The 17,201-nt window shown below is 41.2% G+C and overlaps 1 protein-coding gene across 3 annotated transcripts in view; it reads left to right on the plus strand.

The window, feature by feature from the left end:
• The window catches only part of afap1l2 (actin filament associated protein 1-like 2), a 124,993-nt gene that overhangs the window by 10,610 nt on the left and 97,182 nt on the right, over window positions 1-17,201 (plus strand). For all 3 annotated transcript variants that reach the window (XM_035744951.2, XM_035744940.2, XM_035744960.2), the window contains exon 2: window positions 11,968-12,096. In XM_035744951.2, coding sequence (XP_035600844.1) covers window positions 11,968-12,096 — 129 coding nt within the window. The remainder of the gene's footprint in view (window positions 1-11,967; window positions 12,097-17,201) is intronic.

A 17,201-nucleotide genomic window follows, 5' to 3' on the forward strand; every position in this document is an offset into this window, starting at 1 on the left:
CTAACCTGGACGAGGCTAGTCCAATTGTGCATCGCCCCACGGACCTCCCGGTCGCTGCCGGTTACGACAGAACCTGGGTGCGAACCCAGAGTCTCTGGTGGCACAGCTGGGGCTGCAGTACAGCACCCTTAACCACTGCGCCACTGAGACCCCGGACCTGGTATTCCAGGAGCCATGGTGTCTTGATAGAAACAGTAGAGAAAAAAACGTGTCTATTTAATTACCACATGTTGCTATTCATTGCCGGACAGCAGTCATTAATGTGCATTGTGAACAGATAATTAATCTCAGAGTAATGCCTTCAGAAAGCCTTGGTTTCCCATCGCTACAAACTAGTAGCCTACTCTGCAGACACTGTTGAATAGATCAGTAAAATGTACCTTGCCTTGAATGCAACCATCTAATCTAGGACTACGAAAAGGGGACACAAATTGTACAATATACAGTTGAAGTCAGAAGTTTACATACACTTTAGCCAAATACATTTGAACTCAGTTTTTCACAATTCCTGACATTTAATCCTAGCAAAAATTCCCTATCTTAGGTCAGTTAGGATCACCACTTTATTTGTCAATGGCTTCAGGAAGAAGCATAGCACAATTACAGCAGCCATTAAGGTTTTCAATGATATCCCTGAAGCCATTGACAAAAAAGCACTGTTTCTCTCTAAGGCTTTTGATACAGTTGATCATGCTATACTAAGGCAGAGATTGTCTTGTGTAGGTCTTTCAGAGCATGCAGTTGCATGGTTTGCTAACTATCTGTCTGATAGAACTCAGTGCACTCAATTTGATGAGCTTATGTCTGTTAAATTGTCTGTCTTGAATATTGTGCCCCAAGGCTCTGTACTTGGTCCTCTCTTATTCACTATTTATATAAATTATTTAGACAAAAATGTCCAAAATGCACAACTTCATTTTTATGCTGATGATACTGTTATTTACTGTTGTGCCTCGTCTCTTACAAAAGCTTTCCAGAACATGCAAACAGCTTTTTATACTGTTCAACATACCTTGTGTCAATTGAAGCTTATCCTCAATACTGACAAAACTAAACTAATGGTGTTTTCTAATGCAAGAAATAGACCTCTGAAGCTTTCACCTATTACTATCTGGCAGGGCAAGGAGATTGAGGTTGTAACCTCATATAAATATATTGGAATTTTAATTGATGACGGCCTCTCTTTTAAATTGCATATTCAACAACTTATAAAAGAATTGAAGCTGAAATTGGGATTTTATTTTAGGAATAAGGCGTGTTTTTCTTTTGAAGCCAGAAGGAGGATAGTATCAGCTACATTTATGCCTTTACTAGACTATGGGGATATTTTATATATGAATGCTTCCGCGTTGAGATCAATTGACACTCTTTACCATGGCACATTGAGATTTATTTTAAACTGCAAAACCCTTATGCACCACTGCACTTTGTATACCAGGGTTGGCTGGCCTTCTCTAGTCACTTGTAGGCTCAGTTACTGGTATACTTTTATTTACAAAGCCATTTTGGGTTTACTACCTTTTTTATTTGTGCATTTTTATTGTTCAGAAATGTGGTGGGTACTCTCTTTGTTCGCTGGACTTTATCCTGCTAACTATTCCAAATGTCCGAACTGAATTTGGTAAAAGGGCTTTTATGTACTCTGCGCCATCGTCTTGGAACACCTTACAAAATACTTTTAAACTGGAAGAACTTGTCCCGATTGGTGTTTTTAAATCACTGATGTAGAATTTTGAGGCTGATTCCCCGACCTGTCAATGTTTTTAATTTGCTGTTTTATACTCTTGTGAATTCAATGCTTTTTACTAGATTACTTGTAGTTTTTCATGTTGTCTGTACTTTTTTTGTAATGACTTGTGCTGCCTATCTTGGCTAGGGCGCTCTTGAAAAAGAGATTTTAATCTCGTTAAATAAAGGTTAAATAAATAAAATACAATTTTAAGAATGTGAAATGTCAGAATAATAGTAGAGAGAGTAGAGATTAATTTCATCACATTCCCAGTGGGTCAGAAGTGTACATACACTCAATTAGTATTTGGTAGCATTGCCTTTAAATTATTTAACTTGGGTCAAATGTTTCGGGTAGCCTTCCACAAGCTTCCCACAATAAGTTGGGTGAATTTTGGCCCATTCCTCCTGACAGAGCTGGTGTAACTGAGTCAGGTCTGTAGGCCTTCTTGCTCGCACACGCTTTTTCAGTTCTGCCCACAAATGTTCCATGGGATTGAGGTCAGGGCATTGTGATTGACTTTGTTGTCCTTAAGCCATTTTGCCACAACTTTGGAAGTATGCTTGGGGTCATTGTCGATTTGGCACACCCATTTGCGACCAAGCTTTAAGTTCCTGACTGATGTCTTTAGATGTTGCTTCAATATATCCACATAATTTTCCTACCTTATGATGCCATATATTTTGTGAAGTGCACCAGTCCCGCCTGCAGCAAAGCACCCCAAAACATGATGCTGCCACCCCCGTGCCTCACGGTTGGGATGGTCTTCTTCGGCTTTACAAACCTCCCCCTTTTCCTCCAACCATAATGATGGTCATTATGGCCAACAGTTCTATTTTTATTTCATCAGACCAGAGGACATTTCTCCAAGAAGTACAATCTTTGTCCCCATGTGCAGTTGCAAACCGTAGTCTGGCTTTTTTATGGCAGTTTTGAAGCAGTGGCTTCTTCCTTGCTGAGCGGCATTTCAGGTTGTGTCGATATAGGACTCGTTTTACTGTGGATATAGATAATTTTGTACCTGTTTCCTCCAGCATCTTTTAAAAGGTCATTTGCTGTTGTTCTGGGATTGATTTGCACTTTTCGCACAAAAGTATGTTCATCTCTAGGAGACAGAACGCGTCTCCTTCCTGAGCGGTATGACAGCTGCGTGGTCCCATGGTGTTTATAGTTGCGTACTATTATTTATACAGATGAACGTGGGACCTTTTAAGCGTTTGGAAGTTTCTCCCAAGAATGAGCCAGACATTTAATTAATTTCACCTTTATTTAACCAGGTAGGCAAGTTGAGAACAAGTTCTCATTTACAATTGCGACCTGGCCAAGATAAAGCAATGTGGAGGTCTACAAATCTTTTTCTGGGGTCTTGGCTGATTTCTTTTGATTTCCCCATGATGTCAAGCAAAGAAGCACTGAGTTTGAAGGTAGGCCTTGAAATACATCCATAGGTACACCTCCAATTGACTTAAATTATGTCAATTAGCCTATTAGAAGCTAAAGCCATGACTTCATTTTCTGGAATTTCCCAAGCTGTTTAAATCACAGTCAGTTAGTGTATGTGAACTTCTGACCCACTGGAATTGTGATACAGTGAATTATAAGTGTAATAATCTGTCTGTAAAGAATTGTTGAAAAAATGACTCGTGTCATGCACATAGTAGATGTCAGTAGAAGTAGAAGAAATTTGTGGAGTGGTTGAAAAACGAGTTTTAGTGACTTCAACCTAAGTGTATGTAAACTTCCGACTTTAACTGTAACATCCATCTAGCCTGGAAGAAATGATTGTTCCAAGAAAAACTTTCCAGTGGTACTGATCCAATAATCCACCGATTATGATTTGTCAACGCTGATACCGATACCGATTTGCGCGCTGTCTGTTCTCTCTGAGAGAAAGACGCGCAGGCTGGCAGCTTCTCTCCAAGCGATGCTCCACAGGATCCTAAAGCCATCCGTTACGCTAAACAGCCGCTGCATTTGAATCGGGATTGGAATGATTTCAGTCTACTTTTTTGTACACTACTATTACATTTTTTGGTTTTGAACTAGGCCATACCCTGAAATATCCAACTGATGCCCCTGGTTTCTCCCTCTCACCAGGCTTCATAAGCTTGTAAAACTGTTATTTGTCTTGCTGTGTATGCTGTGCAGTGTGTAACTGTGGTTTAGAGAGGTCTAAACCACAGTTACACATTGCACAGAATATACAGCAAGATAATGGTCATTTCATGTAAAAAATAAAATACTATAGAATACTATGGTAAAAATACTATAGTATTCACTGTAACATTTTGCTCACTTTACTGTAATATTCACTGTAGTGTTTTTGCGGATATGATTGTAGTATACTGTATTATTTACAGTTTGCTATGGTTTAAAAAAAACATAGTATAGTAGTATTTATTGTTATATTTATAGTTATAATGTTTTTGTTTGATTATCTTTGACATCGAAGTGGGGGCTTTCTCCTTGTGGAAGCCTAGTGGACAAAAATAGCATGTTTTCCATAAACTGTAGGTAGGTAGGTAGGTAGGTTCTGAGTGTATAGTTCAAAGCTTCAGCTCGTTTCTATAACCTGTAGGGAAAATAATATATGGTCTATTCATGGCATGCAGGTTTCTCATTTATGGGTAGAAAAAATGGGGATATGGGGTAGGGCAGTGGTTCTCAATGTTGGTCCTGGGGACCCAAAGGGGTGCACATTTGAATTTTTGCTCTTGCACTACACAGCTGATTCAAATGATCAACTCATGAGGCTTTGATGATTTGAATCAGGTGTGTAGTGCTAGAGCAAAAACAAAAATGTGCAGCTCTTTGGGTTCCTAGGACCAGGATTGAGAACCAGTGGGGTAGGAGAATGGGCAGGGTGTATGCAAATGAAGTACTGTAGTAGTATTACTATAGTTAAGACACTTTTGTGTTATTGCGGACATCACAGTAGTGTTTTGTACAGTGTTTCTTTTCCGGATAATACTGTAGTATTTACTATAGTATTCTACAGTATACTGCAAAATTATATAGTACGTAATACACATGATAAAGGAATACTGCAGTATGTAGTATAGTCTTCTACAGTTTACAACAGAGTTCTGAAGCAAGTACTGTGGTATTCTATAGTAAACTGTAATATTTTTTCCATGTGGGTAGGTCAGATGTGTAGGCCTACAAATGTTTTGTGTGTTTGTCATTTTTGCTCACTCACATTTGCGTATGTGTGCCTGCATGCGGGCTGTAGTATAAGCTGTGAGACTGTATCCTACTTCAACTCACAAGCATACAAACTACACATACATAACCATATCTATTTGACTTGAATGAAAGACGGATACATTACTCATGTCATCGTGTCCCTTCACACTCATGATTGTGGTCAGAGGCTGCCTTAAGGCCCTATGCCATGAGGAGTTTTGTTTTTGTAAGATAAGGCAGGGAAGAAGGGAGTGAGGGAGAGATAGAGGCATAGCAGGATGCTTTAAAGAGGTGGCATCGGGTACAGTCAGCTTAATTGAATCAACAGTGTGGGGGTGACATATTATTCACCACTGTGTAGATCCGTTTGTTGGAAGAACTGCATCAGTGGCATAGAACTGTGAATCGGTCATTGAGATGCAATGGCTCTACGTTCTGGGGCTCTGCTGTCCACTTCCTTTTTAACATTTGGGCAATTCCGTGACAGAGTGCCCCAAATATATTTATGATGTTTTGGATCTTCCTGAAATGAAATCCATAAAATGGTACTTTGAGGGAAGGAAGCCCGTGTTGGTTTCATCTGAAACCTTAACCATGTGTTCTAAAATATGAATAGTGTTTAGAAAGGAGAATACACCTGATTTATTATGTAAATATCTCAAAAGTGACCTCTGATTTTGTTAACTTTTAGACATATTGTTAACTCCACAAGTACATCAAATTGGGTCTCTGCTACTTTTGAAGTTATAATACATTGTTATGTGCCCCACCAACACAGTGAATGTGAAAATGGATTCAAAGGGAACTCCCTCTGCTAGTGATTTGCTGAATGCACAATCCTAAAGGAGGGCTTTGATTGGATAATAGCCTATAAAGTCAATTTATAAAATGGGTCATATCTTCAAAGTATCAGAGAGCCCATTTCTGGAAGATCTAAAACAACAAAATGGAATTGCGCCATGATATTTGTGTCTCACATAGCACATTTGATGTGACTAGTTGATTTTTATGTTCTAGAACCCTGTGTGTTACTAATTTAGGCTTAACAAAGTTGATTTACGTTTAATGGATGACCTGCTTCACATTTCCACCCCCGTCTTTTTTAAATAATTTTTTTATTCATATGAATCTATTCTTTTAAACAATTATTTTTGACAAAATGAACGATTCACTTTGCCATTGTAGTAGTTTGGATTCAGTTCAATTGCGGTGAATCGAATCATGTGAATCAAAATAATAATTTGTGAATTGCGAACAGCAATTTTTGGAATAAATATTAGCTGTAGTCTTCCTTTTTGGATTATGTAGCTGGAAAACTTGTTTTGTAGATACCTGAAGTTGATCTGGGCATTCAATTTATGGGACATTGCAACTCGAGATGCAAGTCAACCTGCAAAGTAAACACTTCTAAGGTAAGATAAATATGACTAAACTAGAAAAGATACATTTTCTGAAGAAAATGTGTGTGCTTTCTTCAGCTGTCTAAAAATATTTCTATGGTAGGGCGAGATGTATTAAACGCCCACACCAGTAGAAATGATATTTTTCTAGCCGATGATCTGAGTTTACCCATGCTGTTGCACAACGATTTACATCAATATGTCATCGTTTTAGTCAAAGTATGATTTGTAGTGACAATTTCGAACTGCCCATTGTGCAAATCTGTGTGAATGCGGTGTCTTTCCCTATGATATGATGTATAAATTATTTTGTTTCAGGGCAGGGGTTTATTTGAATGTTACCAATCACCAGCATGGCATTGTTTATTAATCAGAAACAGCTGCAAAGTTATTCCTCTTTGCGACTGATATGAGCCAAACAGCCTTGTGTCCACTTGGCCGCCTGAGCCATGGAGCAAATTAAAATAGGAGGTTCCAGACATTTTCCGTAACCTATAATTGGATAATTGGTACATTTTCACTTATTTTTTTAACTAGTCTGAAATAGTCGGTATAAAAAATATATATCTGAACATTTTAATTGCGTGGTATGATAGCATTTTGCAAACCCACTCCCCCCGTCGCCCCAAGATGAATGGTTTTGACCCATAAAGTTTTACGTCACTGCTTTGATTGGTGTAATGTTAGCTAGAAACCAAAAGTGTCTATTCAGATAACGAAAAGGCACCCACGAAGGAAAATTCAAGGAGCTTGTCATTTGCAGCATGCATTATCATGAGAAAAGTCATTGTAGCCTATCATTTCACTTCCCGTGTGAGAACCATCAGCACGAGCTGACTTGTACCGCAGCTGAAGCCTGCCAGCAGCCTACCTACCAAAGGTTGCACAGTGTCCATTACAATAAAAAAAATGGATATTAGCTATCTTTCAATAGTTATCCATATTACTGGAGCTTAATCTTATTCTTTCTAACTATTTATATGGCGTATTTGCGGACCATTTTGGCGACCAGTGGGTCAGTAGTTTACATGCACTCAATTAGTATTCGGTAGCATTGCCTTGAAATTGTTTCACTTGGGTCAAACGTTTCTTGTAGCCTTCCACAAGTTTCCCACAATAAGTTGGGGGAAATTTGAACCATTCCTCCTGACAGAGCTGGTGTAACTGAGTCAGGTTTATAGGCCTCCTTGCTCTCACACGCTTTTTCAGTTCTGCCCACAAATTTTCAATAGGTTTGAGGACAGGGCTTTGTGATGGCCACTCCAATACCTTGACTTTGTTGTCCTTAAGCCATTTTGCCTCAACTTTGGAAGTATGCTTGGGGTCAATGTCCATTTGGAAGACATATTTGCGACCAAGCTTTAACTTCCTGAATGATGTCTTGAGATGTTGCTTCAATCTTTCCACATAATTTTATTTTCTCATGCTGCCATCTATTTTGTGAAGTGCACCAGACCCTCCTGCAGCAAAGCACCCCCACAACATGATGCTGCCACCCCCGTGCTTCACAGTTGGGATGGACTTCTTCGGCTTGCAAGCCTCCCCCTTTTTCCTCCAAACATGACAATGGTCATTATGGCCAAACCATTTTATTTTTGTATTATCAGACCAGAGGACATTTCTCCAAAAAGTACAATCTTCTTCCCCATGTGCAGTTGAAAACTGTAGTCTGGCTCTTTTATGGCGGTTTTGGAGCAGTGACTTCTTCCTTGCTGAGCGGCCTTTCAGGATATGTCGATATAGGACTCGTTTTACTGTGGATATAGATACTTTTGTACCTGTTTTTCCTCCAGCATCTTCACAAGGTACTTTGCTGTTGTTCTGGGATTGATTTACACTTTTCGCACCAAAGTACATTAATCTCTAGGAGACAGAACTCGTCTCCTTCCTGAGCGGTATGACGGCTGCTGGTCCCATGGTGTTTATACTTGTGTACAATTGTTTGCACAGATGAACATGGTACCTTCAGCCGTTTGGAAATTGCTCCCAAGTATGAAGCAGACTTGTGGAGGTCTACAGTTTTCTTTTTCTGAGGTCTTGGCTGATTTCTTTTCATTTTCCCATGATGTCAAGCAAAGAGGCACTGAGTTTGAAGGTAGGCCTTGATATACATCCACAGGTATTCCTCCAATGGACTCAAATGATGTCAATTAGCCTATCAGAAGCTTCTGAAGTCAAGACATAATTTTCTGGAATTTTCCAAGCTGTTTACTGTATGTAAACTTCTGACCCACTGAAATTGTGATACAGTGAAATTATAAGTGAAATAATCTGTCTGTAAACCATTTTTGGGAAAATGTCTTGTGTCATGCACAATGTAGATGTCCTAACCTACTTGCCAAAACTATAGTTTGTTAGCAAGAAACTTGTCGAGTGGTTTAACAACAGGTTTTAATAACTCCTACCTAAGCATATGTAAACTTCCGACTTCAACTGTAGATGGGAGGGCAATCAATTCACATATGGATCAAGGGCACAGCTGGGAGCTGATTTGGGTCTATAACAAGCAGCAACAGTGATGGACTTATTCCTGGAGAGATGGATTTTTAAAAGTTGAAGCTCAAGCTGTTTGGGTATAGACCTGGATAGTATGACAGAACTCTGCAGGCTATCTTTACAGTAGATTGCAACTCTGCCCCCTTTTATCAGTTCTATCTTGACAAACAATGTTGTATTTGGGGAAGGAAATTTCAGATTTCTTTGGTGGCCTTAAACCTGGATTCAGACACGGTTAGGACATCAGGTTTGGCAGAGTGTGCTAAAGCATTGAATAAAGCAAACTTAGGGAGGAGGCTTCTGATCTTGACATGCAAATGAGAGCGCCCGGGGACACGCAGGGCCTGGGTTAACCTCTACATCACCAGAGGAACAGAGGAGGAGTAGGATGAGGGTATGGCTAAAGGCTATAAGAACTGGTCATCTAGTGCGTAGGGAACAGAGAATAAAAGGAGCAAATTTCTGCATGTGGTAGAATAGATTCAGGGCATAATGTACAGAGAAATGTATGGTATGGAGCTACCTGTGACATGTTCAGCATGTTGAGCAGGACTAGGGCTCCTCAGTAAAATAAATAATGAGAGCTACCCTGAAATACAGTATACAAGCCATATTGACATTAGAGGGAGGCATAAAGCAATCACAGGTGTTGATTGGGAGAGCTAAGACAACAATGGGTAAGACAACAACGGGTAAACAACTAGGACAACAACAACAGGTAAATGGCGATGAATGGGCAGAGAGGGTCATTTAGCTACACACAGGGCTTGAGTTCGAGGCTGGGGCCGACAGATAAACAAAATGAAGTATTGTGTTAATGAACAGTCCAGCAGGCATCAGCTGTGTGGCCGAGTGATCATAGGGTCCAATGAGCAGCAATAGATGAAACAGGGAGCCGTTCGGTAGTCGTTACTATGCTGGGTGAGTGGGAGTTCAGAAAGCTAGCGTGCCTGGGCTTGCAGATGGGTCTTCACCAACATCCACGACGCAGAGGCCGGTTGAGAGCACATCAGCCCGAATTCCAGCAGACCAGTCGTGATGGATCGGCGGGGCTCCGTGTCGACAATGGGTCCTGGCCAATTGGCAAGAGAGGTATTGTAGTTGGTGTACTTAGTTTGCTAGCCCGGGAGATTGGCCTAGCTCGAGGCTAACTGGTGCTTGCTTCTAGTCAAGGGCGTTAGCCACAATAACCACTCGGTAGCAGCTAGGTAGCTGCGATGATCTGGTGTGATGGTCAAGAGCTTGCAGCAGGAATCCGGCAATGTAGTTGGAAAAAAATGTGGTCCGATATGCTCAGGGCGGATATCGCGCTGTGCAGACTGGCAGGTATTATCTGGGCTATCCAGGCTGAAGAGGCTGGTGTCTGAGCTAAAGGTAAAGTGCTAGCAGTGGCTAACAGTGACTAAATAGCTAGTAGCTAATTAGCTGGCTAGCTTCTGATGGCTTGCTTCAGATGGAGGTTCCAGTTATAAGGTCTAAAAAAAATAGGAGATCCGTACCACATTGGGTGAGGCGGGTTGCAGGAAGGTATATTTAATTGGAAAATGGAAAAAAAGGGATTTAAATATATTAAAATGTATACTGAAGAAAACAGAAAAAAACAGAATATTTACACGGGACAAAAACAAACACGTCTTACTGCTACGCCATCTTGGATGTAGATGATTGTATGCCATCTATAAATACAAATACAGTTGTTAAATTATGAGCCTAGTTGGTTTCGCCACTGAAAAAAGACAGTAACCTTCCGAGAGATGAGTTCGGATTGATCTGCCATGGAGTACGCTTCTGTCTATAACATGAACTGGTCAGTATGTGTAGGTAATCCTTTCTAACACTGCTTTAAAAAAAAAGATATCACATTGTAGAACTGCATAAGTGTTGTTCTCCAATTTCTGGAGGACCGAGTGGAATTAGAATATGATATTTAAGGAGATGGAGAAAATTCAGGGTTTGATTGCAAGTCAGAAAGAGAACACACAGAATGCTGTTGTGTAAAACACCTGTTTCTGGATTACATCTTCAAACTAAGGGTAACCATGGCATCCGTGACAAATAGGGAGAAGCGTCCATCCATGTATTGGGGTAAGATAGTCTAGCTAGCTACATTTTCAGATATTATATGTTTCTAATTTTGTTATAAAGTCGTTCTTATTTCAAGTTAAAGTGTACTTTTAGCTAGCTAGCTAACGTTACGTGCATGATCTGTGTAGGAATATTATTCGTATCTCAGAGCCATTTGCATTGCTAGTTATAGCCTAATGTTAGCTAGCTAATTTCTAAAAATCAATCCCCTATACAATGTTATTACAAAACAGGTTTTAAATTCTCTGTTAATACCAATACGGAATACTATCAAATGCTTCTCAAAGATGCCCTCTGGTGGTCAAACTAGCAATAACTTGCAGTAACAGAAAAAATGGCTGAGAGTTAAATGATGTGCCACAGAAGCACGCAAGGTGTGCCACAGAAGCACGCAAGGTGTGCCACAGATTGACGCAATTTTTAAAGGTGTCTCTTTTCAACACACTAACCCAATAGGCTACATGTAAATGTATACTTTTCACAATCTGCGACAATTACATGGACCAGGCATTTTTACACAGAGAGCAATTTCACCAGTCAGTCAAATACACGTAATAGCCTAGTTGCTTTGATGATCAGAACGTGCTGTTGGTATGTTAAGGGCGCTTCCACGAACAAGTGTTGGAGCACGTCCAACTAAATCTACGATTTTAATTGGCTGCAGAAGTTGTGCCAGGATGTAATCACTGCCACCTTGTGAGGTTAGCAAAGGGCTAATGTGTGTCATGTGATCTGATGGGACCTTCTACAATTTCGCTTTCTGTCACATGCAAGTAAATCGAAAATGTTTAATTGTCTGATGTGCATTTTGTGTGTGAGAACCGGTTTAACTTTAAATTCTTGCTTATGTTCGCATGTAGCAGAAAGTAATGAACCACAACTTGAAACAAGACAGTAATAGTAATTGTTGGTCAGAGCACTCTACATTGTATGGGGAGGGGAACTCATCTTACCCACTGCCAATGTGTAGCAGCACCCACCTTTTCTTCTTTAGGCTTTACTCACAGATAAGTTAAGTTTCTAACACTGTCCAAAACTGACAATGTTTGTTCTCTCTGTGTCCTATTCTAGTGCTGGATCTACTCCTGGAGGAGCTGCAGCGCTTCCTCCTGATCCTGGATCGGGAAAACCTGAGTGGGAATGCCACTGTGCAGAAAGGCATGCTGTCTGACCTGCTGCAGTCCTACAGATGCTCCAACGGTATGTGTAACCAGTGGAAATCTGACATGGCCCAGCAAACATGCCCACATTGGCGTGAGGTGGGCCCAAAGCGGGCAAATATATTGGCCCCATGTAGGTTTCCGACATTGGGCCGATGCGCCTTGCTCATCGGCTCATTGACTGCCCTTATTGGTCCCCAAGATAAGCTCATGGTAATGACCATATCGGGTTCCCGAGTGGTGCAGCGGTCTTAGGCACTGCATCTCAGTGCTAGAGGCATCTCTACAAACCCAGGTTAAATTCCAGGCTGTATCACAACCAGCTGTGATTGGGAGTCCCATAGGGCGGTGCACAATAGGTCCAGCGTCGTCTGGGTTAGGGTTTGGCTGGGGTAGGCTGTCATTTTCAATAAGAATTTGTTCTTAACTGACTTGCCTCGTTAAATTAAGGTTAAATAATATATGTATTGTATGTTTGTATGGCCCACCAGGCACGTGCACAGATACGGTTATACCTGTGCCGAGCACATGCCCCTTTGCCCTCCCACTCACCAAGTGCCCTTTTGGGTGGTGTTATAACTTTTGTTGTTGTGTACTGTCTTTGTCATTGTTCTAAACCCACTGCCCCCAAGATGTTGTGATGTCGTCAAGTTCGCCACCCCTTACCCTGTCCAGTGGTTAGCCCTGTACAGAGCTCACGTGTGCCCGGGTTGCCTTTTTCTCAGTCCGCCCTGTACAGAGATTGTGTGGGCCGGGTGTGAAAACATGCATGGCCTGAGATGTGGTCACTGGTCATGTGTGTAGCGAGCTACCCAGTTTAAAAATCAACAGTAGACTACTGCCACAGCAGCATAACATTTGATTAACACTTGATTTATATCATCATCAATATTCGGTTTGGTTTGCAGCAGCATTTAATTTATTTCCTTATAGAATCAAAGCTGCGGAAAGCCTGGTGAATTTAAATACATTTGCCAAAGTTATAGAATTACTTCTGTCAGTTCAGAAAGAAATTGGATAATTCTACACCATGAGTAGAGGCGGCAGGGGCGGCAGGTAACCTAGTGGTTAAGAGTGTTGGACTAGTAACTGAATTGTTGCAAGATCGAACCCCGAGCTGACAAGGTAAAAAATCTGTTGTTCTGCCCCTGAACAAGGCAGTTAACCCACTGTTCCTAGGCCGTCATTGAAAATAAGAATTTGTTCTTAACTGACTTGCCTAGGTAAATAAAGGTTAAAAATATATATAATTTAGACACAGAGGATCAATAGCTTCTTTTAAAACATTGCCTAGCTGTGGATTGTGTGTAGCCCAATAACAAAGGATAGCCTACAGTGGGGAATGCACTGTTAATCTGTCAGACAAAACAATATTTCTAATACAATCGCGTGCAAATGGCTCTTGCTGAAAAAAGAAGACCGTAATCTGTGTGCTATCAACATCCAATAGGCCAATTGCAAAGTAGGCTAAAACAACAGAGAGAGAGGCTTTTGGCACTACTTTGTAAAACAATGTTTGCTCACAATTAAAAAAATGTTTTTTTTTTTTTTTAAGGCCTCCTGTGAGGATGGGATAAAAACTGAATAATATAAAATAGATATAGGACAAAACACACATCACGACAAGAGAGACAACATAACACTCCATAAAGAAAGAGCTAAGACAACAGCATGGCAGCAACACATTAAAACACAGCATGGTAGCAACTAGGGATGCAACGGTACAGTGGGTCCATGGTTCGGTATGTATCGCGGTTTGTGGGTCACGGTAACGGTACGGTTTCGGTATCTTTATATTTTAGAAAAAAATAAAAACACATCTCCCTTTAAACAATGAACTCTTTATTTTGCCAAGAGACAAATACAACTTTCCATTCAGAAAAGTGTATGAAATCAAGGGGAAAAAAACATTCAAATTAAAAGTGCTTCTTAGCTTTGACAACCTGTAGGTGCTTTGCCTTCTCTAGTTTAAATAAACATGGTACATACTTGTATAGGCAATATGAAATGTAAAAATAACTTGAATTGCAACATCAAGTTGGTACCCTATATGAGATATCTATTCCTTTATGTTGAGGTTCTTCTTTAAAAATATAAACACGTCAACATTCTCTGAAGTCAGACGAGAACGGCTTGCACTGACATTGTCCCCTGCAGTGGAGAAAACTCTCACTTGCAACAGAGGTTCCCGGGACACTGAGGCACATCACATTTTAACGCACATGATAAAAACAATATCATGAAAAATAATTTTAAAAAATAGGTAATACCTGATGTTCATGCTCCACAATTTCTTTGATGAGATCCTTGTAGACTCTGTCACAGCAGGCTGGCTCGGGATTTAAACCTAGGATCAAGAGCTGTAGCTCTGTGAAGGTAGTCTGGAAGATCCCTGTCTGTATCTTCTCTCCAAGTCCTGAATGATGGCTGCCTTGGCCTCCCTGATGGTTGCACTATCCTCAGGACCTGGTGCCATGGATTTGAGAATCATTGTCTTTAGAGGGAGAATCATTGATGAGGTGGGACTTGTTTCACTGCTCATGAGAGTTGTCATTATTTTCAGGGGGCTGGGTAGCTGAATGAGTTCTTCTGCCAGCGTCAGTTCACTGTCAGTCAGCATGGCTATGTCTTTAACTGAATTCTTCACAGCCTTGTCCCTTACTGCAGAGTAGATGGCCGGTTGCTGATCCACATGACGTTCCAGCATGTCATGTATGGTGTTCCAACGGGTTGTGACATCATGGATTAATTTGTGCTTTGGTATATCTAGCATCTCTTGCTTGACTGTCAACTTGGTGAGCACTTCTGCTTTCTGAAAAAAAGTCACCAGTTTTTCTGACCTTCCCCAGGAGGCGGGACACTGCCTTGAGAGAGACTGCCCTCTTGGCTGCGAGGTTCACGATGTGTGTAAAACATCCAATGTCGGGCCCAAACCCATCAGCTTCATGGATGGCATTCACAATGTTTTGTGTGTAGTCTGTAGTGGCTAGGATTGTGATATTTGGTCTCTCTAGCTTCCACTCAGTCACATCATTCATTCATTCTAGGGCTGAGTGTGTGCTTGTATGACTCTCATACGAGTTTGCACGTAGCTCTTCATCTCCCAATCCAGTACGTAGTTAACCGTCACAGTGAGGTAGCTTTGAGTTGCTCTGGCGGTCCAACTATCAGTGGAGAGAGTTAGATAGGTTGTCTTTCAATTTGTTTTCAATTTCTCTCTGTGATGTTTCATAGAGTTTGGGAATTACGTTGCTGCTGAAATGTGTGCAGGAGGGGACATTGCTACGCGGTAAAACATTTTTTTTTTTATCAGGTGACGAAATCCCGAGTCAGTAACCACCGAATAGGATAGGGCTGCAAATCTTTGGCTATGAATACTCCCACTGCTTTCGTTATTTCTTTATGATTTTCTGAATTTGTCTCAAATTGTTGTTAGAAGGCAACAGCGAGAGATTTGTTGTATTTTTGCTAACGAGTGGACTCTCCTTGCTCCAGCTGCACCTGAAAGGGATACGGCTGGGTGATGGCGACGTAAATGACACATCATGTTAGAAGTGTTTCCACTTGAGTAGCCGACAGTGGCAAAGCAATGCTTGCAGACTGTACTTGGTTTGTTTACGGTCTTCTTACCCTCGCCTCTTCAAATTTGCTTCTCTCTGTCTCACTAGCGCACACCATTGTCACGTTGGAGCTGAGAGAATATTTGTTTTTAGTTTCCCTTCTCTTCATGGGTCCCCTTTAGGAAGGTTTCCTACTGATGTCATTGCAAATCGTCCATTGGCTGTTTAATGGGGAGGGGGTTGCAGTCACTGCGGTTGCCACATTTTGAGACATTGCTGTGAAGTTTTTCAGTCCACAAGGAGCCCCCTAACGGCTTGGGGCCACAAGCAGTTGCCTGCCTTGCCTGTTCACAAGCTGAGTGTTTGGTTCTGTGGATCTGAATGTACAACGTGTAAGTCGCTCTGGATAAGAGCGTCTGCTAAATGACTTAAATGTAAATGTAAATGTAGTATGCAATGGATTAGGGAGATTCCTACTGCTTGAGCTATGTTGTTGATGTAAATTGAGAAGAGCGTGGGGCCTAGGATCGAGCCTGAGGGTACTCCCTTGGTGACAGGCAGTGGCTGAGACAGCAGATGTTCTGACTTTATACACTGCACTCTTTGAGAGAGGTAGTAAGCAAATCAGTCCACAGACCCTTCAGAGACACTAATACTCCTTAGCCGGCCCACAAGAATGGAATGGTCTACCCTATCAAAAGCTTTGGCCAAGTCAATAAAAATAGCAGCACAACATAGAATGACATCATTTAGGACCATTAAGGTTGCAGTGACACATCCATAACCTAAGCGGAAACCAGATTGCATACCCGAGAGAATACTATAGACATCAATAAAGTCAGTCAGTTGATTATTGACACATTTTTACAACACTTTTGATAAACAGGGCAAAATAGAAATTGGCCTATAACAGTAGGATCAGCTTTATCTCCCCCTTTAGGTAAAGGATACACCGTGGCTGCCTTCCAAGTAATGGGGAAACTCAGAGATAGGTTTGGCGATGATGGGGGCAGCAACCTTAAAGAAGAAAGGGTCTAAACCATCTGAACCAGATGTTTTGTTTGGGGTCAAGTTTAAGGAGCTCCTTTAGCACCTCGGACTCAGTGACTGTCTGCAGGGAGAAACTTTGTAGCGGGGGAGGGGCAAAAGGAGGAGCATCGGGGATAGTCCCATTAAAAGGGGTGGGAGATGAGAAAATGTTGGATGGGCAAGGAGGCATGACAGAGTCAAATAGGAATCCTGACTTAATAAAGTGGTAATTAAAGAGCTCAGCCATATGCTCCTTGTCAGTAACAACCACATCATCAACGTTAAGGGACATGAGCAGCTGTGAGGAGCGTTTATTCTCCAGTTCTTTAACAGTTTTCCAGAACTTCTTGGGATTAGACCCATAAGGAGAGTACTGCTCCTTAAAGTAACTAACTTAGGCCTTCTGGATAGCTTGAGTGCACTTATTTCTAATTTGCCTGAACGAGAGCCAATCAGCCTGAGTATGCGTGTGTCGAGTGATTTGCCAAATGGAATTCTTGAGGTGTTGTAACTCTTCCAGATCACGGTCGAACCAGGGACTGAACTTGTTTTTAAT

The sequence above is a fragment of the Oncorhynchus keta genome, chromosome 3 (genome assembly GCF_023373465.1).
Source record: "Oncorhynchus keta strain PuntledgeMale-10-30-2019 chromosome 3, Oket_V2, whole genome shotgun sequence".
In the NCBI taxonomy this organism is placed as follows: Eukaryota; Metazoa; Chordata; class Actinopteri; order Salmoniformes; family Salmonidae; genus Oncorhynchus; species Oncorhynchus keta.